Source organism: Leuciscus leuciscus (assembly GCF_965113295.1).
Source record: "Leuciscus leuciscus genome assembly, chromosome: 24".
Lineage (NCBI taxonomy): Eukaryota > Metazoa > Chordata > Actinopteri > Cypriniformes > Leuciscidae > Leuciscus > Leuciscus leuciscus.
In genome coordinates this window covers 15,496,791-15,524,145 of record NC_138723.1, presented here as the reverse complement: position 1 = coordinate 15,524,145, position 27,355 = coordinate 15,496,791, and the positions used below count along the sequence as shown (strand labels likewise).

Sequence of the window (27,355 nt, the reverse complement as noted above, 5' to 3'; positions counted from 1 at the left end):
CACAATTTCACCAAAAATATTAAGAAGCACATCTGTTTTCAACATTGATAATAATTATATTTTTTTTTGAGAATCAAATCAGCATATTATAATGATTTTTAAGGATCATGTGACTGAAGACACTTAAAGGGTTAGTTCACCCAAAAATTTAAATTCTGTCAGTAATGTTGTTCCAACCCCATAAGACATTCGTTCATCTTCGGAACACAAATTAAGATATTTTTGATTAAATCTGAGAGCTGGCTCACTCCTCCATAGGCTTCTAAGACACTATAACTTGCTGGCCCAGAAATTGCATTAAAGAGATCGTTAATATAGTCCAAGTGACTACAGTGGCTCAATCTTAAGTTTATAAAGCGACGAGAATACTTTTTGTGCGCAAAAAAACAAAAATAACGACTTTATTCCACTATTTATCTCCTTATCTCTGGGCCTCGAGTTTTTTCACGTAGTGTAACTGCGTAGCTCTTCTGTGTTGCACGTCACACGCATCACACATGACCAGCGTCGGCCAATAGTGAGCCTACGTGTGACATACAACACAGACGCGCTGCGCTAAAACACTACGTGAAAAAACTCGAGGCCCAGAGATAAGGAAATGAATAGTGGAATAAAGTCGTTATTTTTGTTTTTTTGCGCACAAAAAGTATTCTCGTCGCTTTATAAACTTAAGATTGAGCCACTGTAGTCACTTGGACTATATTAACGATCTCTTTAATGCATTTTCTGGGCCAGCAAGTTATAGTGTCTTAGAAGCCTATGGAGAAGTGATCCAGCTCTCAGATTTCATAAAAAATATCTTAATTTGTGTTCCGAAGATGAACGAAGGTCTTACGGGGGTTGGAACAACATGAGGGTGAGTAATTACTGACAGAATTTTCATTTTTGGGAGAACTAACCCTTTAAGATATAAAACAATTAAATTAAATTATATGTCAAATTAAATGATAATAATATTTTACAAAATTACTTTTGAATGGTAGTGTAAAAATAAAAAAGTCATTAAACTACAAACATAACATAAAGGTTCCTGTTAAGGTGACTCACTGGGGATCTTAATAAGCAGTGGGAGCAGAAGGTTGTGAATTCCCTCCAAAAAGAACTCCTTCCACTCTGAGGTCAGCTCTGGAAGAAGTTGCTCCACACCAGCAGGGGGCGATGTGAAAAACTCACTCAACCTCACAATCAGCTCACAGTTTGCACACACAAACAGCTGTACCCAAGGATTCCAGAAAACAGCGGTGTTCTCACTGGCAGTCTGTGAAAAAGACACAAACATTTGCTTGGATTGTCATCCGTATGCAGAACGGTTCTCAGATTAGGCGTGATTAATTATAAGGTCAGCCATAAAGCATCTCAGATCTTATTTACAACTGGCGTTAAAATAAGATCTGTTCAAAATGCAGATTTGATTTTTCTCTGGGGTAGAAATATCTGGACGGGACAAAGAGTGTGTCACTTTGAGTCTGTATATTGCACAAAACAGTGTGAATGAAGATGGAAAGAGAAATATCACCTCAAGCCATGCCAGCATTGAACAGAGAAGGAGATCCCAATGAGTGTTTCTGAAGACTGTGGGAGAATGATCCACCATCCAGCACAGGAAGCGCATAATTTCTACTGCCAATGAGAGCCCTGCAGCGGAAACTTTTCCAAGGTCACTGCAAATGGACACAAAGAAAGGAGAATAGATTATTAGGCCCTGCGTTATCTGAATCAATGGATATAAAATAAGACTGTAAAAACAATGAACTTGATTTTTGTTGCTTTTTGGCATTTATTTTATACTTATACTGTATTACTTGTTCATTTTATATTGAAAGATATAAAAAATTATATATTTTTTGTTTATTTGTCTGTTTTTTGTTTTTTTTCTAAAAGCATTCTAAGCCAAATGTTTATATTTTGTATTTTAAGTTGCCTCACATTTTGATGACAGCTATTATTTTTCATTACGCATTAATTTTATATAATTCATTCATTTTATATTTTTCATTCTTTATTTTGAATTTTATTGTTGATTTTTCTGTTTTTCTACATTAATGTTATTTTTTGAAAGCATTCTGAGCAAAATGTTTCAACATTGTTATGTATTATTTCAAGTTACTTCACATTTTTGATCATCTAAAATTATGATAGCTTTTTTATTACATATTAATGTTATTAACATATTTATGTATAATTCATTTTATATTTTGTATTCTTTATTTTAAAGATTTAGTAAAGAGGGGATAGGAAATAGTTTTGATTTTCCCGTTTTTCAGTATTTTTCATGTTATTTTTCTGAAAGCATTGTGAGCAAAATGTTTATATGAATATTATTATTATGAATCATTTCAAGTTGCATCACATTCTTGATACATCTAAAATTGTTATGGTAGCGGTTTTTATTATTGCTAATTATTTTTCTATTTTTAATTTTCTACTTAAAACATATAGTAAAGGGGATAGTTAATTTTTGTAGATTTTTCTGTTTTTGGCATTATGTTATTTTTCTGAAAGCATTTTGAGAATTTATATATATATATATATATATATATATATATATATATATATACACACACACACACACATTTCACATTTTTTATGCATTATTTAAAGGGGCCATGACATGAAAAATCAAATTTGCCTTGATCTTTTGACACATAAGAAGTCTTTGAACCATTAAAGCATAAACATTAAAACGTGTTGATGTAATTTCCACTGAAACAGAAAGACAGAGTGGGACATAATCGAACAGCTCCTCCCCTATTTTTAAATAGCCAATAGCATTTTGTTTATATCACAGCTCGCCCAAAGCTGTTGAGCTTGGTAAAGCTGCAGTTTCCACCTAATCTCTAACCGTTTCTCCTCCATATCGCTTTAAAATATAGCACTCTGTGCAGAATTCAAATGGGTCCGATACGTTTACTGGTCTGCGACGACTCGCGCATATGATCCACTCTGTGCTATCATGTCTCTGGACGGGAGCAGACTATGTGCGCGCTGCGGCACTTCGCGTGACACTAACGTGAAACCAGATTTCATTCGCCCCAAAAGCATATTTACAGTGTCTGAATCGTTCCCTATCCCTAGAGATCATTTGATTGGACAGAAAATCTGATGAGAAGCTGAAGTGATGTCATCAGATTCATTGTTCCATATTGGCGGAAGTGAAAGATTAAGTTTTGAATGTTTATATCTTCTAAACGTGAATTTTGTCATTGTTTTGGAGCACACTAACTTATAGATAACAGTAAGGCTAACAAATTCATACTAAAAGCCAAAAACTTCCATTTTGATTTCATGGACACTTTAAAATGTCCTCCTCATTATAAACAAAGCATTTATTTAATCAAGCTCCAAAAACAGCTTGTTTTGATACTGGGTAACCTGTGACGTCACACGTGTGCAAATACATTTGCCTCTAGAGCAAAAAATCTACAAATAGTTTTAGATAATCGCACTATAAGCTGGATATATATTTGTTTTTTGTGCAATAAACTTCATAACATTATAAGTAAACCTCAAGGAATATATTAAATTAATAAATAAAAATCCATGTCATAACCCCTTTTAAGATATACATTTTTTTTACTGAAAAAATGTGGAAAGAAGAGCAGAAAGGGAATGAGTCTTGAATCCTGCATCACCCATGAGCATCACGGCCATAGCTCTGACATAATAAATATGACTGCCATTGCCGTCTTCCTCATTACAGATATACACATAGCTGAGGCATGGATTCACCTGTTGAAGAGAAACCACTCCTCTCTACTGTTCCTCCATTCTGCAATTGTGTCTACGACAGCCAGCAAGATCTCTTCCTCCACATCCGTGTCGGCCTGTAGACAGCAGAGCAGCACGGCCAGACAGCCTCGCACACCTACACATTAGTTTTTCACATCAGTTATGTGAGTGAGATTGGTGTTGCTCAGCCTATGTGACTCATCATGTGCAGTATGGATATAATCTGTATCTCACTATCAATGCAATCCTGCTCTCCATCCTGCCAGTTAAGGAGCTCTGCGACACACAAGGCGATGAGGGATTCTCTCTCTTCACTGGATAGAAATGGACACAGCGCCTGCACCGTACTCACACTGTGTTCTGAGAGGGGAAAGAAACTGACACACACAAACAAGCCACAGAATTATCAGGAACGTTACAACCTGGTTAGGCTGACATTTTTCACCAAAACATCAGTGGTAATGGCCAGCAGTAATCATGTGTATATGTATAAGCTGACTGGCTGAGGTTCCTCTGGGTCCTGAGAAGGGTCATATTCACACATTTCTCACAACAACGTATGCTATTTAACATTACTGCTGCAGCAACAGCCAAGAGAAACTACTAGAATTGTCTCAGAGGCCAGTGCTATGAATATTGAATCAGCTATTACAGTTACAGACACTACCGTTTTATTTTAAAGGAACTACTACTTTTATTCAGCAAGAATGCATGAAATTGACCAAAAAGTTTATCTTTGGTTACATTAAACAGCACAACTTTCAACACTGATAATAATAAGAAATGTCTTTTTCTTATTAAGCACAAAATCAGCATATTAGAATGATTTCTGAAGGATCATGTGACACTGAAGACTGGAATAATAATGTTGAAAATTCAGCTATGCATCACAGGAATAAATTACATTTTAAATAATAAATCAAATAAATGCAGCCTTGGTGAGCATGAGAGACTTTTTTCAAAAACAAAAACAATTTCCTACCTTTCTACGTTACCGTATAAGCCCTTGATGTCACTTAGGTCCATTTCGCTGTTCTGGATATATTTTGCCAGAGACAGTGACCAGAGAGAGCCTTCTTCTTGTGACCTGTGATTAAAAAAGGATAAAAGGGTCTAAAACTTTGCTTTCTAAAAAAACAAATTAAACATTTATACAAAATCTAGGCCATTATCCAAAATATATAAAAAATACACATGAATGAGTTCACCTTGTGAAAAGCATGTCTATAAGAGTGGTTTTGATCAGGCTGTTGTTGAGGATGCTCTGCTCTAAACTCCAGGACTGCAGCAGTTTATGATATTCAGAAACCATGAGGGGTGAGAGCTCCATTTCTTCACACCACTGAAGTCCATAGAAAATCTCTGAAACTACATAAAACAAATATTTGTAAAAACTGATTACATGAATTCTTCAGTCCAAAAATGTTTTAGTTGTAAAATAGTCTAAATATTTTACCACAGAAAGAAAGAAAGAAAGAAAGAAAGAAAGAAAGAAAGAAAGAAAGAAAGAAAGAAAGAAAGAAAGAAAGAAAGAAAGAAAGAAAGAAAGAAAGAAAGAAAGAAAGAAAGAGACTTTTATTCAGCAAGGACGCATTAAATCAGCATATTAGAATGATTTCTGAAGGATCATGTGACACTGAAGACTGGAGTAATGATGCTGAAAATTCAGCTTTGCATCACAGGAATAAATTACATTTTAAAATATATTCAATTGGAAAATTGCAATAATATTTTACAATATGTTGTTGTTTTACTGTATTAAAATATATACATTTATATATACATTATTCTACATTTTTTATTTTACAAAAACAATGCAACCAAGAGCTAGACAAATAAATGAGTCTCACCTATGTGTTTGAGATCAGGAATTTCGAAGAAGTCTGCCTCCACCTGCAGGTCCTCAGGTGAAGCTGCAGTGAGGATGATTTTTCCCAGTAATGCACTCACACACAGGTGCGTGGGAAGCCGGTTAGACGCCCTGAACTTCCACACGTCCATGCAGAGTTTTTCGCTAGTGACTCTGAGACGACCACACAGCAGAGGGCGTCTCACCCACTGCAGAGATGCACGAAGACAGTTACATAAAAACAATGACAAAAAAATTGTATGTTGAGAAACTACCTTCTATACTTCAATTATTTCCACTAAAAATGTGTGAATGTCATTTGTAATTGTCCGAGGACCTGAGGGGGCAGGGCCCGTCTAATGCGGCTCCACTCCTCTTCGGTAGGAGTAAGACAGCAGACAAACTGAGACAGGAGACAGCTGGTCTTCTGGGCCGAGGCGGTGGTCTGAGCCAGACTCTCTACAGCTTGCACCAGAATCTGCAGACTGACATCAATAACAAAAAGAGATTTAGCTACCACACAATTCATTCAGCCATCCAAACCACAAAAGCAACAGCTTTTGGAGAAAGCACATTTATCTACAGATGGTTAGAGAAGGCCAAACCTTTTGACAGTCAGTGGTGTGGTGAGCAACTGACTCTTAACCCAGAGAGCAACGTTGTGGAGGAAGGTACCCTTTGTGACCCCTGCGCCCAGGTGAGTGATCAGCGATTGAATGCCGGCAGTGTAGGCGTGCTGAAGCTTCAGAAGAAGAGCATCTGCCGGAAAACGCCACACATGCATTTAAAAGAAATGCGCACAAATGGGAAGACAACATTGTGTAATATTTGAAGGTATTCAGAATTCATTAAAACATTCAGAAGCTGTTAAAGCTGTTTTTTCACACAGACTACAATTAAACGCTTTCTTCAGTCTTCACCTGAGAGGCGAGTGATGGTTTGGTCTTGTGCACAAAGCTGGAAAACAGTCATAAGCAGCTCCTCTGCAGACGCCAGCAGCAGGCAGCCCTTAACTGAAGAAAAGAAGGTGGCAGCCACATCAGAGATGAATGTGACCAGCGGCTCCATGTTTCCGGCGTCAGACATGCCCTTTGCTTCTGACAGGGTGGCGTGAAGCTTGTCAATGATCTTCTCGACATGCACCTTACCAATAAGAGGCTCTGCAAAGAGAGGGTGAAACAGTATTATTTTCTTTGAAGAAACACATCTGTTGAAAAAGTCTTTTTATGTCAATTTAATTCCCATAATGAGACATGGACAACTGTTCAAAAGTTTGGGGTCAGTATGTTTTTCTTTTTTTAATTCATATTTTTATTCAGCAAGGATGCATTAAATAGATTAAAAATGGCAGTTAACACATTTATAATGTTACAAAATATTTTAATTTCAAATAAATTCTGTCCATTTTGTATGGGAGAGAGAAGTCTCCTGGTAACGTTATAGTCCTGATTGGAATACAGTTTGGTTAAATCTCTACCTCACCTCCAAAAACCCCTCGCACATTCTTATTTATTACAAAATGATACACAAAATGCATTGTACCCCATATAAGCAATACTTGATGAAACTCTCATCAAATCCTAGTTCCAGTTTGTGTAATAATAATTCTAAAGGTACTTTTTTGCACATGTTTTGGGATTGTTTGGTAATATCCCATTTGTGGAAACATGTAGTAAAAGTGCTAAACAACATCACAAAGTTGCAGTTTGACCTCGATGCTCATCTTTTGTTGCTCATGCTCAATGATAAATCTTCTTATGAGTTTACATTAGTTCAGAAAAGACAAATTTTGTGTTTATGTCTGGCTTCAGTGCTGCTGCAAAAAAAACTATTTTACAGCAATGGTTTACACCTGACATAGACCTTAAAAGATTCTGACTGCATTCATTTTATAATATAGTTTGTTTAGAATGCAGCACTGCAATGATTATTGGGATATATAGTGTTACCTATTGAAGTAAAATAGGCCAAGCTTTAAAATAATTATTTTATATTGATTTGTCAATCAGTGTGATAATTTACTACCATGGTTTATTTGTATGTTCCAAATCGGAGTATTAGAAGGATTTCTGAAGGATCATGTAACACTGAAGAATGGAATAATGATCCTGAAAAATAGTATTATGTATTCATGATAAATAAATATTAATGTTTTACTGTATTCTTGTTGAAATATATGCAACCTTGGTGAGCATAATAACTTTTCAAAAATATTTAAAAATATTACCAACCCCAAACTTATGTTTCTAATAAATAAGTAAATAAAGTAAATAGGGTCAATTTTGTCTTTAACTCCAAAAGGTGGTAGTAGATCAGGATGTAGTAATTGAGTAGTAATGATATAAAGACTTACCATTATTGTGCTGCTGTGACAGAGCGAGGCTGATGAGAGGCCAGCCGTGTACATGATGGGATGATGAAGAAGGGGATCCATGCAGACCCATCACACACAGCTCTCCAGCCAGACCCACCAACCTCTCCCCTAACACGGGACCCCTCAGCCAGCCAATACACACCTCCAAACGGACAGGATCTGCACATGCCTGGTGTCATGAAAGTCAGGAGAATATTTAGCAAAAAAAAAAGTATATAAAAAAAACACTGTTAAATGTAAAGCTAAATGTAACCTAATTGAAAAAACCCTTTAATAAAAACACGTACCTTTTCAATAAGTTGAAGAGTCACGTTCCAATTCAAATCCCTCTGTTATGAAGAGACAAATACTTGATTATTGATGTTACATATGTAGAAGTGAAAATGTCTCTTGATGGAAGAAAAAGCTTGGCATTTAATTAAAAATATTTGGGGACAGTAAATAACTGAAAACAGTCTGAATTCTTGGATGCAGAGAAAGTATATTTTGAATATAAAAATATTTTGTAACTTTACTGTCACTTTTGGTCAATTTAATGAATTCCAGATGGGAAAAAAAGTATTAATTTATTTTTTAAATCTTACTGACCCCAAACTTTTTAACGGCAATGTAAATGTAATTTTTTTAGCAAATATAAACATACATTTCTAAAAATAAAAATGTATGTTAAGTCTGGTAAAGCAGAAAAAAGCCATACTTGTATAAATGTTTAATGTTATATTAAGTTATATTATATTATATTATCCCTGTAGCATCCCAATGTAGGTCTCTTACACTGATGTGGTTGAGGATCAGTGTCTTGTCATCACTGGAGCTGCAGCACTGCAGGGAACTGAAAATCATGTCCACCAGGAAGTCAGTGTCCTTCCTGCCGTCCTGCTTTAACCATAGAGCCACTCTCTGCAGGAGAAAGCGGACAGCTGCATTCTCAGCAAGCGGCCTGAGCTCCGGCCCCATTTCAGGCTTCATTTCCTCTGGCCTCAGCAGCACCTGGAACACCTGAGGGCTCGGGAACGCCCCGAGCAGCTGAGACAAAAACCGCAGGTGCCTTTCCGACTCTCGTTCACTCACGTACACCATGTTGAGCTCCGCCAGCTGGCACACCAAATCCAGCAGGTGTCCATTTCTCAAGGGACGGTCTTGTTCCTCCACCGCTGGAGCTTCCATCGGAGGTTCCTCCCCTTGGCCTCTTTCTTCCTGGTCTGTGATGCAAATTTTCACAGTTTTCTTCTTCTTGGTCTGTTTACTGGCACTGTTCGGGTTATGCATAATCTGCAGGAGCGATGCAATGCCCTTAAGGGCAGTTCGCTCGGCCTCCTCGCAGTCCACGCAAGTTGTGCACAAACGACCCAGACCCTCCCAGAAGTCTGACATCAGTCTTTGAAAGGTGGAAGCCTCTTTTCCATCTATCCGCTTTTCCCAGGAAAGCAGCATATCTGAGACCTGAGGAAACAGAGGACCCGTCTGCAGCGATGGGTTTCCCAGAGCTCTGTCAATCAATGGCAGGAGCTGTGGAGAAAGAGATCAATGCATGAGACATCAGCATGTTAAGAGAGATATTTTGCTTGTGACCCACAGACCTGTTCTGAGATCAGCATGTTCTGGATGCTTCTCTGCTCCTGCTCGTCTCCGGCGTTCTGGAGGATGATAAACCGCAGACACTCCATCGTGGCAAAAATGATGGCTGCACTCTCTGAGGGACTGGACGTGGCACGCTCACTCGACAATCTGGACCAAACATACCAGCGTAAATAAAAACTGAGTGTAATTATAAAATACAAAGCACAATAATTAATGCTATGTATTCTGAATTAAAAACATTTTGCATTTATAAAACTACACCATCCCGTTTAATACTAAGGGTCATGGGAGGATACATAATTTAAGCAGGCAATTAAGCTGCTGCAAATTGCAATGACATGACTACATGAATGAATGACTATACAAATAAGAATATGACATTCTTTACCCCTGAATGACGGATGTGAGGAATGTTCTGGAAAACTCCAGGTCGGGCTGTGTGACCTCTGCTGGCAGTTTGCTTATAAATGGCAGCAGGTTTGGATGCAGAGATGTTGCAAGACCTCGACCTCCTTCTTTAAGAAGCACCCAGAGCTTCGGCATCATGCCTTTCCTGGCACTGACATGCGTCCAACAGTTCTGCACAGAGTTCACATGATGGCAATGAAATTGAATCACCACTGACAATAGACAACAGATAAAGCCTAAAGGTGCAATAACATTTCTATTAGAAGGCAAAAGATTAACACATTGATTTTAGAATTAATGTGGGTTTATGATAGAGCTTTAAAATGTGAGATTTGTCTATCATATTATACATTATTTTTGTTATTATTTAAAATACATTTTTATATAAAAATGATTTATTTACACCGTTCAAAAGTTTGAAGTCGGTAAGATTTTTTCAATGTTTTTGAAAGTATCATACGCTCACCAGGGCTGCATTTATTTGGTGGGGGGTAATACAATTATTTGTATTCCTGTTATGGCAAAGTTTAATTTTCAGCATCATTTCTCCAGTCTTCATTGTCACATGATCCTTCAGAAAGGTTGTGCTGGTTAAAGGGATAGTTCACCCAAAAATGAAAATGCTGTCATCATTTACTCTTCCTCAAGTTGTTCCAAACCTGTATGACTTTCTTTCTTCTGCTGAACACAAAAGAAGATATTTTGAAGATAGTCGGTAACCAAACGACTGATGGACCCCATTGACTTCCATAGTAGGAAAAAAAATAACTTGGAACAACTCGAGGAAGAGTAAATGATGACAGCATTTTCATTTTTGGGTGAACTATCCCTTTAATATTTGGGATTACTATTTTTTTCAGGGTTCTTTGATGAATAGAAAGATTCAAAAGAACGGCATTTATTTGAAATAGAAATCTTTTGTAACATTTTAATTGTATTTACTGTAATTTTTTATCAAATTAATGGATCACAGCTGAATAAGTTAATTTCTATATTTGTTTATTAATTTCTCTTTTTAAAATCTTACTCTAACCCCAAACTTTTGAATGGTAGTGTATGTAATATTTTTTATTATATGAGTCTCACATCAACACAGGACAGAATATGGAGGACCGCCTCCCACAGAGGCGGCAGCACCATCGGGTCTGTGTCGTCGATTGATAACAGCACAGCAGAACACGCTCGGGCCGCTTCTGCCTGGATGAGCTGGGGTGTTTGTTCACACATAGAGGCAATCAGCTCAAAATACGCCCCTCGAACCTAGAACAAACAAAAGACAGCTATGAATCCCGTTAAAACATCTGATGCGAATCATGAAGAAAACAGCTAACAAATAGCACAAAGAATAACTCACAAAAAATATCAATATTTTTATATCATTGCATTTTTCGATCCTCAATGAAAGCAAAATAGTGTGCGTATCTATTTTAACAACCATTAAGATAATATTTGTTTAATATACAGCTATGTTGAGGGGGATTTTGGGCCAGTGAGATTGTAATGGAGTGTTAAGTATCATAAATAAAAACTAAATACACAACAAAATGTCTTGTCACATGTTGTTTGTCATGGTCGCAGCTGTTTAAGATACACCCTACACTGCTCACTTGTGGGCTCTTGTGTTTGCTGTACTTCCAGAATTTGGCCTGTGTGATGAGTTGGATCAGCCGCTCATTTAGCAGCTCTCTGTCTTGCTCAGGTAAAACGCTCAGAAGTCTCTTCAGGGCCAGCAGAGAGCTGGTCAACAGACGGATGTACTTTGCCTCTCGCTCCTCCTCTGGCACACTCCTGCACAAAAAAAACAACAACACTGAAAATACATATTTAAACATAATTAACATATACATTCAACATATAAACTAAAACTATTATTATCCGGGAGGCGCACACAGTGTATAATTTTTTAAATATCATAAAATGACCAAAAAAAACAAAACCACTGTCACATCAGGATATTTCAGTACATATCATACACTTACTGAGGGTCACTGAGAGTGTTAGCCGTTTCTTTCAGCAAATTGTCTTGGAGTACCTGATAATCACAGAGGATGTATGTAAAAACTGTAGCTAAGCAATGTACAAGTACAAGCATCAAAAATTCTGCAGAGTGTCATTTTGTCTGACTATAAGCGTAAAGATGAGCTTTATCTTACATTTAGGACTTCATCTTTACAGAAGCTGATGGCCTCTGGTTGTTTATTCAGGGGAAATGCGGCCTGGAAAGCAGCGCTGGCGGCTGAGGCTGCAGGAGAGTATGTGTCACACTGAGAGATGAGCCAGTGACCCATGATGCTCTTCAGGTAGGGGGCCAGATTCCTCTTCACTTTTAAAACCAGCTGCTCAAATGCCTGCTGTGTGGCCTCTCGCACACGGCGGTCGTGGTCCTGATAAAATTATATAATAATAAATACTTATGTTCAGCAAACAGAAGAAAAAAAATGGCTGCCTCTAAATACAGTGGGGTCCAAAAATCTGAGACAAGCAAGTTTCTATTTGCATTTAGTTGCATTTCATGCAAAAATTAGAAACTTTTTTTATTTAATACAAAAATATTTTATTCAATTATGTAATTAACATTATCATTTACACAAATATAAAAAATTATATTACAAATAAATAAATAAAATATCGAAATAAACTAATTATACAAATACATATATAACGACAGGCTTGTCATTGTTCTCTTACCAATGATATTCGGCAGTATATCCGAGGCCAATATGGGAGGACACCTTTTACAACATCAGGCTGTCGCTCTTGACACATTGCTCCAAACTCCTGTACTGCCTGAAATACACATTTAGCAGCATTTATGAGACATTCAGTTTCTGAGTCAGTGAAATGAAATGTTTATATAAATTGATATTGGAAAACAATGTGTTGTGGCATTCTTTCTTTCACTACATTACATGTAACCTTGTCACAGTCTTCAACCTTTAACCTATTAAAAGTGCATTAAAAGCGATTTCTGAGAAATGCTGTTGAAAGTGGATCAGGCTGAGCACCATAAACACTTGTAGCCAATCAGCAGTGTCCACTCCTTTCAATTCAATTCAATTCAATTCAGTTCAATTCAATTCATACACTCATGATGGGTGAGGAGAGACAGTGAGTAAGAGGGAGATTTGAAGAAAGACTGTAGAAAGAGAGATGGCTGAGAGACATTACAAATGAGAAAAGGTCAGAGGAATATCACTGGAAAAAGAAGGGTTATGATCAGGCAAGAGCTTCAGGACCCGCGTTAATATTAGAAAAGCTTTCCAGTGCTGAAGAGAGATAAGAAGGAAGGCCTGAAAACGGACGCAGAGGTTGCGTTGCTTCTGCTCCATACATGAGTGGCATTGAAGATATACTGTTGTTGTAATGTTAGCTATAGTAACAGGACAGTTTTTAGTGTCATTGTTTGTCTGGAGCTGGTGTGCTGCTGGTGACTAAAGCCGCGTTTCCACCGCAGGAACTTTCCCCAGGAACTAGGAACTTTGGGCTGGTACTCTGTGTTTACACCGCAGGAACTAGGGTCTAAATGAAGTTCCGGGTAAATATTTCCCCCTCCGATATTACCTGCTCATGAGGTAGTACTTTTTCAAAGTTCAGGAACTTTCAGGGGTGGGACTTGTGCGCTGCACAAGCTGATTGGTTGTGCTCACGCCGCATTTTGGTTGGATGACTCCACGCAGCATTTTATTTATTTTTAATCTCCCTTTTTAAAAAATCTATTGCGGTTCGTGTCGTGGCTTCATGCAGTAAGAGTTGTCTGTCTGCAAATATGGAATTTATTAAAAAAAACTGGTGGACTGGCGACTAGTTTCAGGCTTTATTAAGGGTATTTGTGGAAGAGGAACCTTTCTGCGCGTTCGTCCCAGCCATCTCACGGTCAATGTCCGCAATAGCTGATAACACTAATTTTATATCTAACGTTAGCATTACGAGCTACTGAACACGCTTTATCAGTGCTCGTCTCTTTTCTGCCACAGCTTTTATTATTAAGTCATTATGTTTACACATTGTCATCTATTGCAAGGCACTCCAAACCATGTTACAAATTTACTATAACAGGATTGAAATAGCGCTTTGAGGTTAGTAACAAACAACTATTTACAAGACTGTCACTATTTATGATTGATAGACGGGGTTCAGGCTTTTTTTAAGCGTATTTGCGAAAGAGGAAATTTATGCGCGTTCATCCCAGGCATCTCACAATAAATGATAACATACGTTGTCTAATTTTATACGCATACGAGCTTTCTGAACACGCTTTAGTATCAGTGCTCGTCTATTTTGTTTTGTTAATTACCTCGTTAGTAAACCAATACATAACTGCAGCACAGTTTGAATCTCCTCCATACTTATTATAAATGTGGTGCTCAAAACTGATTACTGTCCGTCGCAGACTGGGAGGAGCAGTTGCGCGCAGTTTACCTTCCCGGTACTTTAGACCGCGGTGTAAACGCAGAAAGCAACCGGTCTGGGGCAAAAAAAGTTCCTGGGACAAATTGTTCCAGGTAATTTCGGTGGAAACGCGGCTTAACAACAATTTGACAACAAACTGATTTGAAATATCAACAGTGTTTCTCAGAAATTGCTTATAGCCCCTTTAACTGTCACCCCCCTTTTACAGCATAGATCTGAACTTAAATGGTTGAAATTCATGAATGGTTTGAAATACAGACCTAAGGTTGGTCTCTTTTTTTAAATGTACACTCAGAAGTGAAAGCATTTTTGCAAAAAATATATAAAAGTTTAAGCAAAAATGTAAAGAAAGATATACAATTTGTATTAGATTGCTCAAACATACTGTTGTATTATAGATATATTAGGTCTGCCTACTGCTCAAACATATATATATTTTATACAAAATAAAATTGATAGGAAATCAAAGCCATATATCTAAGATGTGTTCCAAATTTGAAATTCATATTACAAAAAGCACGCTAAAAGGTTTTAAATGACCTTTTCCAATAGTTTCGGCATGTTCAATTTCAAAACGGTATCTAGGGTTGTTTTTGACTGAAAAGTGTGCTAAATATCCCACTATCAGGACAGTGAGAGGTAACAGGCTATGAAAATATGTGTGGGAGACCCTTAGTGATCCACATTTTTAAATGTTAATTATCCCTGATCAAACAATGGCCAAACATTTGCCCTCTAGGCAATATTTATTTGTGACACTAGACTGTGAAACAGTGCTCCAATCAATCACAACAAATGATACCTTCAATTTTGTGACTGTATCTCTCTTGGACAGTTTCCGTAGAACCATGCGGAAGTCTGCATCAACTAGATTGTCTATCTCCTCAGCCCCCTGTACTGCAGGTACATATCCTGGATCATTGGAGGTTGAGACACCGAATCCGACAAACCCAGGTACAACACCACTCTCCCTGGCCAACAGATCAGCAGCTCTGCCACTGCTGGACGGCTGAAAGAGAGAAAACACAGGGCTGTCATTACACATTCATGACCATTTCATATCTATAGTCATGTGACTACGGCCCAATGGTATAGTCAGGTAATCATCATCATAATAGGTTGCTCAACTAATGCACTGCACATTGCTCAGTCCTTAAAGTAACGTTACTGTTTAAAATGTGCTTTATGAATAATTAATGAACTAGAAGAACTAGAACTTATCAACTAAGTCCAGCAGGATCCTAGTTTTTATTTTTAATGATAACTAATTCACTTTCTGCCTGTTTACACGACAAACACGTGACGTCAGGACAACAGGAACACAGGTTTATATATCAGACACGACAACAAAAATCTTCCCAAATCTAATGTTTCATAAACATTACTTTTATACAATAAGATAAAGCAAGTACATAATCACGATTTGTTTTAGCGAGCTACAGTACAGTTTGTCATGCTGTCACAGTTTACAACACTGGCCTGTTATTCAGTCAACTACACTGACTTTAGATCATTTCGAGTTGACTTGTAGTTAGAAAAGATTAGTAATTAAATAACTTTCATTTGTCTTACTCGAACATTTCCTTTCGTTCTCTGTTTATTTTTGCCACCCATTCTCGTGTCGGTTGAGCGTCTGCTTTTCCGACTTCAGTACAGTCACACTAGGCGCGCGGTTATGATGTCACGCACACGCAGTTTGCGTGCGTCCAAAATACTGTTAGCTGCACACGTGAAGTCAGTTGTGATCAATATCGACAGGTATTTCTGTTTTTCTAGATGGATAGTGTTGTGTTATGTATATACATATGGAATTCTTGTTTATTCCTTACATTTATAATAGTTTTACTGACTGCTTTAAAACTGATATTGTTAATGTCGATGTGTTTGGGGTTTAAAGGGAAGGATGAGCGTGGACGTGGAGCGTGTGTTGATCCAGCTCCAGGATGAGAGCGGTGAGGTTCTCGGATCCCCCTTCGATGTGCCGCTGGACATCAGCCCAGACAAACTACAGCTGGTCTGCAACGCACTGTTACAGAAGGTAGGAAGGATGGACTGGAGTGTGTGCTTCAAACATCTCACTGAACTTAAACGTTTGAACTGTAGTGTATACCTGTCCTGTATGCGTAGTTTTGTGCAATCTATAAAGTATAACAACACTTATATACCGGTATCCTAATGTGTTGTATATGTTCATTTTGTATTTGTGTATTTGACATAACATGTGATAGTAGTGTGGCATACTTCATCTAAACTTCAAACTTCTAAAATACTTCAAATTTTTGCATAGTAAATAATGTAATACTAAAAAAATACGTTTGATTACATATATTTTTTTTTATGTTTAAATATATATTGGTTACTTGGAGTATAGTCTCTTTGAACTATTTGAGTGAATTGCAAAAAACTAAAAGTTAATTATAATGTAAAAGAAACCGTAACCAGCATCCCAGCAAACACAGAACGTTCCCCTAACGTTCCCGTATGGTTCCCTATAGGTTATTTTTAGGTTTAATTTTATAACCTAAGGAGAACGTTCTGGGGACGTTCCCTGCAGGTTATTTGTAAGTTCTATTTTTATAACCTAAAGGGAATGTTCATGGAACGTTACCCTAACCTTAAGGGAACGTTCTATTTACGTTAAGAAAACTTTCCTGGATAACCAATAGGGAATGTTCATGGGAACGTTTTGGGAACCAAAAACTAACGTTCCCAGAACGTAAAATTGTTAGCTGGGATGTTAAATGTAGTTTGCCTTTTTTCCTACATTTTAAAGTTGGCATGAAACAGAAGTTGTGATAGTCTTTTTTTCCCTAATGTGACGTATATCTGAGTGAAAGGCTTGTTGGAAGAGAACAGTTTTTGATTTTGTTCATTGGGAATTAATTGGATGGTTGTGGTTTGCTATTGCTGTGATGTCATTGTTGCCCCGCCCTCACGCCAGTTAACATGTCATAAGAGAAGAGATGTCGCTGTAAGAGGGCCCCTCCCTCTTTATTTATTTATTTATTTATTTATTCCCTCTAAATTTATTTTGGTTAAAGATTACGAGGGAACCTGAAAAAAAAAAATCATGTTCATGGATTAATCATTTATAATAAATACTGCAATATTCCATTAAAAAAAGTAATTGTCAGCTACCAATTAAAATCAACAAATCATTGTTAAATAACCATCCTTTTTGCACAGAGTATTCTGTACAATAAAACAGATTTATGTATAGCTTTTGCCTGAAAACTATTTTTTTGCATTACATTGGATGACTAGAGGCTGGTTATGAATCATGCAGCTTTTATCATTTCATAACCCCTATCTTTTTGTCTGTCTACAGGAGGAGCCTGTGCCATTCCTGTTCTTTGTTAAGGATGCAGAGGTGGTGTCGTCCCTGGGCACTTGTGTGGAGGCGTTGGGCCTGGAGACTGAGCAGGTGCTGCCAGTTGTGTACCAGCCGCAGGCCGTATTCCGTGTACGGGCCGTGGCTCGATGCACCAGCTCTTTGGAGGGCCACACAGAGGCTGTCATCTCTGTGGCATTCAGCCCTACAGGAAAGTAAGTAGATTAAACAGTAATATTATATGCTAATTTATATAAAGACAGATACATATATAACATATCAGACTGTATGCATCCAGATAAAGCTTTTTTTATTCAGATATCTGGCCAGTGGATCTGGAGACACGACAGTGAGGTTCTGGGATCTGAGCACAGAAACACCACACCACACTGCTAGGGGTCAGTTTATCACATAACCTTTAGATGTTACTAAATACAGTCCTCCTGTAAGTTAAACCAATCATCTGACATTCTGTCCGTCATGTTTTATAAGGCCACACACACTGGGTTTTATCCATTGCCTGGTCTCCAGATGGCAAGAAATTAGCATCAGGGTGCAAAAACAGTCAGGTGAGCATATCATGTTCATTTTAAGTCACTGAAATTCCAGTGTAATATAAGTTATTTAGGTCTAAGATGTTGTTTTGTGTCTGATGTTTTGCAGATCTTCTTGTGGGATCCGATCACAGGAAGTCAGATTGGAAAGACTTTAACGGGACATACAAAGTGGATCACCTGGCTATGCTGGGAACCTCTCCACCTGTGAGTTTTGAAAAATCATTTAGGAGTTGTAATTAGCGGTCGGACAATATTTGGCATTTTTTTATTATCTGCATCAGCCGATAAGATCAGGATGTGAAGAGAGGTTCAACCAGTATAACAAAAAGTGTTTATGAAAAAAAAAAAAAAAGCCTACCCTACCTTTAATTAAATATCTCTGTTTAACAGTTCTGTCTAATAAATTATTAGACAAAGCTGTAAAAACAAAAAATTCAACTGTATGCATAATAGAAAGGAAAACACTAATACACTATCATCTACCTTCAACATTCAGCAAATACGCATTTATATAATTTAAACAGGCCTTTGAATATTTAATAAACATTTAATTTCACGTATCTTGCAAACTTTGGTAAATCCAGCTGTGAGATCTTGTGAGGTGTGCTTTTGTATTTCATATTTATTTTGAATTTCAGCAATTGTTATGCATGTGTTTTTACTATCTTTTAAATGAAATGGAATGATATCATATATCGGCCAGCCTGCTTTCTAAGATATCGCCACTACTTGTAATCAAAGTATTAATACATGTCTATGTTTTATATTTGTTAATTTGCATGTTTACTTTATTTTAGCTCTACAGTGAATTCATTAAAATTTATTAAAAATGATAATTTTTTGTATTTTTATCATTTAATTATGTTTTAAAATGATTAAATTATTGTTTATTATTTAAGAATTGAATTATAATTCATGAAATGTCATAACAAAATAACAAATTGTATCAAATTTCACTCCATCACAGAAACCCAGAGTGTCGGTATTTGGCTAGCTCCAGTAAAGACTGTACGATTCGGATATGGGATACGGTTTTGGGCCGTTGTGATAAGATCCTAACCAGTCACACGCAGTCTGTGACGTGTGTAAAATGGGGAGGTGATGGTCTCCTGTACACCTCATCTCAGGACAGAACCATTAAAGTCTGGAGAGCCAAAGATGTAAGATGTTTCCACTCATAATGGATCAAATATAACTTAAAACCATGTTTACTAGGGATTTTGTCTGAATTATGGTGTGAATATCTGCACTCATCTTTTCCGCAGGGAGTTCAGTGTCGTACATTGCAAGGTCACGCTCACTGGGTCAACACCTTGGCCCTCAGCACCGACTACGTTCTGCGCACAGGAGCGTTCGAGCCAGCTACCGCAACTATAAACCCTCAGGATCTCACTGGATCATGTAGGTTTCAGCATAGCAATGGATTTATTATTATACTCTGCTGTTCAAAAGTTTGGGGTTGGTATGATTTTTTTTTTGTAAAACAGTAATATTGTGAAATATTATTACAATTTAAAATTCCTGTGATTTATTTTGTCACATGATCCTCCAGAAATCATTTTAATATGCTGATTTGGTGTAAAAGAAATATTTATTTTGATCAATGTTGATAACAGTTGTGCTGCTTAATATTTTTGTGGAAACGGACACATTTTCTTTCAGAATTGTTAATAGAAAGTTCAATATAGAACAGAATTTATTTGTAACATTAAAAATGTTTTTACTCAATTTACTCAATCAATTTAATGCGTCCTTGCTGAATTAAAGTATTTTTATTAATTTTTTATGGTATTGAGCCCAAACTTTTTGAATGGTAGTGAATGTAATAAGGATCATTTTGTAAATATAAATCAATTTTCCGCAGTGGACGAAATCAAGGAAAAGGCTCTGAAGCGCTACAACAACGTCAGAGTGAGTGAGACCAGTTTACATGCAGTATCGACTTGTGAGAGATGGGATTTATGTATAAAAAAACTAAACATTTGGTCTTCTAAAGGGTGAAGGTCATGAGAGGCTGGTGTCAGGATCAGACGACTTCACAATGTTCTTATGGAACCCAGCGGAGGAGAAGAAGCCAGTGGCCCGTTTGACAGGTCACCAAGCGCTGGTCAATGAGGTGCTATTCTCCCCGAACACGCGACTGATCGCCAGCGCTTCCTTTGATAAGTCTATAAAGATCTGGGACGGAAAGACAGGAAAGTAAGTAGGGTGGTGGTCACAGATCCCTGATTGATTTGAGACTTTGGCTATGTTTAGATTAGCATACTACCATTTTTGTATTATAACTGCAGTATTTTATATTAATATAAGTATATATAGTTGTATGTAAAGTTTGTGCATAGACTAGTATTCGAATATTATATATGCCAAGAATGACTTAATACATTTCACTTCACTGGGTATCCCACAATGCAATGCACTTCCAAAAGTTATGACATTGTAATACAAACTACTGTTTGAAATTACATATCAACTATTGCTTCACATATACATTTTACAAGATAGTATGCAGTAAGCTTGTATTCCATTCCAAACAGCCTGTTGCTGCATCTGAAATCACAGTCTTTCTGAATAGGTACTTAAATAATGAATTACTTTACAACCTAAAAAAAGTATTTGTGAATGTGTATAGTATGAATGTAATCCGGATGTACTCTGTTGAAGTTGCTTCACTCACTGCAATTCAAAACTCCACTCCTGTGGCCCCATGGGAAAGTAAAGCGTATATTGGATATGAATTGGATACAGAATCTCACCGCAAATAGTTAGTCATTCAGGTACTCTCCGACCCTATGTTTTATGTAAACTGTGAATTTGGAAATGCTACTCTTCACATAATGTTTTTCTCTAACCATGTAGTACAGAAGTGTGTGATTTCAGATGCAGCCTTTGTAAACGGATTCATGGTGGCACAGAACCATAGTGTACTTCCAGTAGTGTACACTAGGAGGCACTCAGATCACGTCAGCAAATCACGGCATATTTTGCTTGTTTGCACATGGCAACAACACAGCCAGCCAGTATACACAGTGCACAGACAATATGTCGTTCTGTTTTCTCTGACCCTGTGAAAGTCTATTAAAGATCTTTTTTTTTATGTTTTCCAGGTACCTGACCTCCCTTCGCGGTCATGTCGGGCCGGTGTACCAGGTGGCGTGGTCTGCAGACAGCCGTCTGTTGGTCAGTGGCAGCAGTGACAGCACTCTGAAGGTGTGGGACATCAAGACGGGCAAACTGAACGCTGATCTGCCTGGCCACGCTGATGAGGTAAGACCGTGAATGGATTTTGTTCAGAGGTTAGAGTCCTATGCCTGGCTCACACTACAGGAGTTTTAGGCCGATTTTCCCCTGCCGAGAATCTGAGGAAAAAGTCTTGTCAAGGACCTCTGATTGTCTGGTAATGAGGCATTCACAGATCGAATCTTGCACCTGCCGATCTGCTCTCACACAAATCGGGCCCGCCCCGATCATATCAAACATGTTTGATATTTAGGATTATTTTTTTATTTTTTTGGAAACAAATGAATCAAATCACTGATTTCAGCATACAACAAGAATGCTTCACAGGACAGATATCACATATCCTCAAACAAATTAACAAGTCAAACAAAAAAAAGAAACAACAAGAGAGAGAAAAAAAATCTGGAATGGTAAAGGAAAAAAAATCTAAATATTTCTTCCTTTTTCCTATTGACACGGTCAAGATTCATAGAATTTGGTAAACACAGTGGGGACATTACAATATAAAGAATTCCTCCATAAAGTTTCACAAAATTTCGTTCTTTTTATTTTTTATTAACTTTAATGACTTCTTCAGCGATTCCATCTCTATTAAGAATAAATTACGTTTAGGTATGCATTTTGCAAATTTTTGTTTATGGATGTAATATTTACCATGCAAAATGTAGAAGTTCACCACATATTCAAACATTTTGCTTCTGTGTGTGAAAGAACATATAACATCTTTTAGAGAGAATTTATAATTCACCTTTCTTGGGGCAAAAAGAAAAGAACTAACATCAGACCAAAATTTTAAAGATAAATCACAGTTGTAAAACAAATGAGCCAAGTCTTCCTCGTCTACAGTACAAAAAGAACATTTGTTGTCAATGTCCATGAATTTTGATAACGAAGCTTTACATGGGTAGATTTTGTGAAGTATTTTAAAATGTACCTCTTTAACTTTTTTTCAGCATACAAAATTTATATGGATTTAACCATGCCTCTCTTTAGGAGATATTTTATGATTGGATTGAAAAATTAATCTGATATTACAGGAATGAGAAAATAGTTTGATACCATTAACTATTAACTCAGGAAGTTTCCTTTCGTTACTTCCAAAAGCAAGGTGACTTTTCATCAAATGTTTCAACCCATTTGGAATAGCTTTTACAACTTGCTGAAACTCTTTCAATGGAATTGGGAAATTGTAGATAAACAAAAACTTCATAAGACAAAACATTTCCATTTTCATCAAACAAATCCATGACAAAGTATATATTTTTTTTTTCAAACCATTTGTGTAAAAATAAAGATTTATTCCTAGAGGTAATGAGACAATTGTTCCAGAGAAGCATTTTGTGTGGAGAAAAATTGTGATGGAAACCAATTTTCCAAGCTACTGTAATAACACTTGCTGGTAAAATTTGGATAGTTTAATTGGTAATTTCCCAGGCAGATAGTTACATCTCAGTAGAAAAGATAAGCCTCCAAGCTTTTTGAAAATGGACTGAGGAATAAAGAACCATAATGAATTTTCATTTCTTTGGCAGTTTCTTAACCAATTAGCCTAAGTTTAAAAGTATTGTTAATATTTTTAAAAAAATCTAACATCTCTAAGCCACCATCAACTCTATTTCCTGATATAATTTCCTTTTTTAACTTGCAAGGTTTATTTTTCCAAATAAAGTCGAGAAAGGTTTTCTTTGGAAGTTGTATCACTGACATAAATGGAGAGAGCTGGGTAAACCAATCTGGAAAGACCCTCAGCTTTGGAAAGCAAAACTCTCCCAAACAAAGTCAGATCCCTTTGTAACCAGTTATTCAGAATATTTTTAGTTTTTAAAATTTTGCCATACAATTCAGATGTTCACGTGTATGTTTATTTTTAGAAATATGAATGCCATGGTATTTAACAGAGTCCTTTACTGGTATGCTTTCAACTAATAGATCTATAGAATCGTGTATAAATAATATTTCAATTTTTTTTAAATTTAACATTAAACCAGAGGATTTGGAAAATTTGGATATACATTCCAGGGCAGTTTTAAATAGCTTTTTATCTCTTAGAAATAAAGCAGTGTCATCTGCCAATTGAGAAATTTTGATTTCTCTATCAAATATTTTCAGTCCCAGAATGTTATGATTATTCAAAACTAATAAAAACAGAAAGGGAGAGATTGGACAGCTTTAGCGTATCCCACGATGGATCCCAAATCTTTTAGAGGTTCCCATATTAAGAATGATAGAGCTATTAATATCTTTATAAAACCTTTATAATATCAATAATATCAATAAAATTATTGCCAAAACCAAAAACTTTCAGCGAGTGGAGTAAGAAGCCGTGTTCGATAGTGTCAAAGGCTTTACAAAAATCTAACAACACAATAAGAGCCCATGAATCAATTTGATCAGAATAGTCTAGAAGGTCAATTATAAGGCGAATGTTATTACTAATGTGTGTCTTTTTCATGAAACCTGTTTGAGTCTCATTAATGATTTCATTTAATCTGGATTTGAATCTTTTTGCATACACTAGTGCAAACAATTTATAGTCTGTTTAATAGAGTGATAGGTCTCCAATTATCTATATTTTGGGCATCATATCTGGTTTAGGAATCAGGGAGATTAATCCTTGTTTCATAGTTGACCAATTTTTTTATTTTATTATTATATACATTAATTAAACAATAAGAAAATGGGATCTTCCAATACCTTCCAAAAGTGTTGGTAAAATTCAGTTGAAAGCCCACCTGGACCCGGACTCCTACCCTTTTTCATATATTGGAGAGCTGATAGTAATTCCTCCTTCTTAAAGGGTAACTCTCGCCAAAATGCAACCTAGGGTCTTTTTGTTAATATATCCGAAGCAAACTTTCGTTTAAAAGCATAATTAGAATGGAAACTCCACCAAATTTTTCTTATTGACCAAAAAATTGCCTTTTGAATGGGAGTGCTTGGGGCACTTCTATGATGGCATCAAAAATCGCAATTTTTAAAACACTAAGAAGGCTCGACACAACATGAAACTTTGCTCGAAGTATCACCAGGGGCTTTTTGTTTACCTCGGGTAGATTAACAAAAAGACCCTAGATTGCATTTTGGCGAGAGTTACCCTTTAAGGTCGGAGTCACAAAGGTTTTTGAAGTCATTACTAATTAACGGAATAAAATCTTGAATGTAATTAGTCCGATAAAGTTTTTCATAAAAGGAGCTGACAAAATCTGAAATTAGTTTGGGATCCTTGCATAAGGTGTTGTTAATATATAATGCAGACAAAGAATTTCTCTTAATTCCTTTTTTCAAGGTAAAAAAAAAAATAGGCTGTATTCATCTCTACCTTTTCTATCCATCTAGCTCTTGAACGCACAAAAGCTCCACTAGCCTTGCAGGTAAACAAGTCATCAAGTTTTTGTTTTAAGGACTGGAGCTCACTTTCCTGTGTCTGAACTTTCCAAAGAGAATCAATTTTGTTTAATAGTTCTGTTTCTATGCAATCTCTGTCCTTACTTAATTCCTTACATCTCATAATAGCTAATTCCCTGGATTTGAATTTAAATAACTCCAATTTAGATGCATAATCTGATTTCTCTGAATTAAAGATATTGGTGGCTAACGTTTCAATATTTTTTGTAAAAATGTTATCTTCTAAGATAGAGTTGTTAAGTTTCCAATATCCACGGAGGCAGCTGGGTTTACGAGCAGTCTGTAAAGACAACTCAATCAGAAGGTGATCTGAAAAGGGAGCATGATGATGGGTGATATCTTGAACATGTTGTAGCAAACTGGATGAAATAAGAAATAGGTAAATTCTCGATTTTAAAGACCTTGACGCATTGCTCCATGTATATTCAAATTAATTACTATTAAAGTAGCGCCACGAATCCACTAAAGATAGATCTTTGTATAAGGAATCAATATTAGAGCTTTGAGAGTGGGGTCTTACTTTACTTGGAAACCTATCCATTAAATCATCAGGGACTTCATTAAAATCTCCCACGATTATTAACTTAGCATTTGGGTTGTTTTCAGCAATTGAGATAAAATAAGAGAAATGTCAGTGAAAAAGGAATTATTCATAGTGTGTGAGTTAAACCCATACATATTACAGATAACAAAGATGGCATTATCTATAGAGCATGTTTAAAGGAACACGCCGACTTTTTGAGAATTTAGCTTATTCACCACATCACCCAGAGTTCGAGAAGTCCTTACATACCCTTTTCATCTCCGTGCGTGCCGTAACTCTGTCTGACGCACCCATCGCTAGCCTAGCTTAGCACAAAGACTGGAGGTAAACGGCCAGTTTGAGCAATTCTTTTTCAGTTTGAGTTTTTTTCTAAAACTCTGGGGAATACAGTAAATAAGCATACAGTGAATTAAGATTCGAGGGAAGAAAATCTGCAAAGATTCTCCTTAAGTGTGTGCTGCAACCAGATTTCACAATCGGTTAGGATTTTAAAACTCCTGTAGTGTGAGCCAGGCATTACACAAGGACCAGGGATTTAGAACGACTTTTATTGAGTACAGCCACATCAGTGTTATTATAGTATTATTTATATATTGAATATACTATTATAGGATTTTATAGAGTATTTTTAATTTAGCTTTTATTTTTATATTTTTCAGTTTATTTTAATTTCAGTTTTAGTAAGTTTGTTATGCTTTTGTTATTTTTATTCATTTTATTTATTTATTTCTGTATAGCTCCAATTTTTTATTTCAGTTTTAGGAATTTTAGTACTTCAACTTAATTATTTCAGTTAGTTCACAAGGCAAAAGTTCTCATTTTCATTTAGGTTTTTCATCTAAAATTTATATCAGCTTTATTTAAATTTAAATTTAATTGTTTAAATAGTTAACCTAACAACTTTTTTTTTCTTTTTTTTTTCTAAAACTAGCTTTAAAATTAAATATTAGGATTCTCACAGTTGTTAACTTTAAAACACTATGGACATTTATTTTTATTTATTTATATATTTATATATATATATATATATAATGCATGTAAAAGTAGAGTAAGATTAAAAAATATAAATATTTTTTTTTTGTAAATTTTTTTAATTTCCCACATTTAGAAATGACTTTATTTTGGGTCTCTAAGCACAGTCACCTAGCAACTACCCAGAACACTCTAGCGACCACATAACGTGCCAAAAACTCTGAATACCTTAACAGCATAGCAATGCCTTGGCAACAACCACCCTTGTGTTAGAGCTGCATGTTATGCATAGACAAACACCACTCATCTATTTTCTTTTATTGCTCAGGTTTTTGCGGTTGACTGGAGTCCCGATGGACAGAGAGTGGCCAGCGGTGGGAAAGACAAGTGTTTAAGAATGTAAGTGACTCCTGCACAGATGATTTATTTCCATGCCCGCACAATACTGTGCGCGACACCACCTGGTAGGAACACTTGGCATGTCTTATCTTCTTTTCTCCATTAGATGGAGGAAGTAACCCGGAGAAACCAGCGGCCCCAGGCTCTGCATGCAACAGCCAATCAGGCGTCTCGAAGCATCACCCCCACGGGACAGTGAACAGCAAGTGTTGGAGCACTAAGCCTTAGCCTATTTGTCCAACGAAACCACTTTGACAGCATCACAATAGCTGACATATAATGCTCTCTGATGTTGTCGGGCCAGATAGCGGGAAGATAAAACGCCCGATACACCACTCAAATGAGCAACTGCCCTGTGGAAGTGCAGGCGATCTGACCCAGTCTAATCCGTGTAATCTTTCTCACACACATTCTTTGTAATTAACTTAATCCCTAATGCTGCGATACAGGCGGCATTAACCGGGTCTGTTCCAGTGCCGAGAGATAACCAGCATCGTCACAGTGGACCGCACTACGTCAGCAGAGACGTTTTCTCATTAAACAAGCAGTAAAAGGA

At 36.6% G+C, this 27,355-nt stretch overlaps 2 protein-coding genes across 2 annotated transcripts in view; one reads left to right on the top strand and one right to left on the bottom strand.

Annotated features, from left to right (window-relative positions):
- The window catches only part of ltn1 (listerin E3 ubiquitin protein ligase 1), a 23,275-nt gene extending 7,246 nt beyond the window's left edge, over positions 1-16,029 (bottom strand). Inside the window, exons 1-22 of the mRNA XM_082157481.1 lie at positions 15,924-16,029; positions 15,154-15,360; positions 12,630-12,728; positions 12,095-12,325; positions 11,921-11,973; positions 11,549-11,729; positions 11,028-11,201; positions 9,922-10,112; positions 9,533-9,680; positions 8,727-9,461; positions 8,240-8,281; positions 7,932-8,121; positions 6,499-6,738; positions 6,184-6,337; positions 5,916-6,063; positions 5,580-5,787; positions 4,938-5,097; positions 4,712-4,816; positions 3,964-4,106; positions 3,730-3,865; positions 1,517-1,661; positions 1,048-1,258 (exon numbers count right to left, since the gene is read on the bottom strand). Coding sequence (XP_082013607.1) covers positions 1,048-1,258; positions 1,517-1,661; positions 3,730-3,865; positions 3,964-4,106; positions 4,712-4,816; positions 4,938-5,097; positions 5,580-5,787; positions 5,916-6,063; positions 6,184-6,337; positions 6,499-6,738; positions 7,932-8,121; positions 8,240-8,281; positions 8,727-9,461; positions 9,533-9,680; positions 9,922-10,112; positions 11,028-11,201; positions 11,549-11,729; positions 11,921-11,973; positions 12,095-12,325; positions 12,630-12,728; positions 15,154-15,360; positions 15,924-15,965 — 3,943 coding nt within the window. The 5' untranslated portion in view covers positions 15,966-16,029. The remainder of the gene's footprint in view (positions 1-1,047; positions 1,259-1,516; positions 1,662-3,729; positions 3,866-3,963; positions 4,107-4,711; positions 4,817-4,937; positions 5,098-5,579; positions 5,788-5,915; positions 6,064-6,183; positions 6,338-6,498; positions 6,739-7,931; positions 8,122-8,239; positions 8,282-8,726; positions 9,462-9,532; positions 9,681-9,921; positions 10,113-11,027; positions 11,202-11,548; positions 11,730-11,920; positions 11,974-12,094; positions 12,326-12,629; positions 12,729-15,153; positions 15,361-15,923) is intronic.
- Positions 16,007-27,355, top strand: nle1 (notchless homolog 1). Its single transcript, XM_082157502.1, has 13 exons — positions 16,007-16,109; positions 16,249-16,389; positions 17,680-17,897; positions 18,001-18,080; positions 18,175-18,251; positions 18,346-18,443; positions 19,207-19,399; positions 19,505-19,640; positions 20,104-20,150; positions 20,236-20,438; positions 21,347-21,506; positions 26,729-26,799; positions 26,906-27,355. The coding sequence occupies exons 2-13, from the start codon at positions 16,255-16,257 to the stop codon at positions 26,916-26,918; spliced, it is 1,431 nt and encodes a 476-aa protein (XP_082013628.1). The 5' UTR covers positions 16,007-16,109; positions 16,249-16,254; the 3' UTR covers positions 26,919-27,355.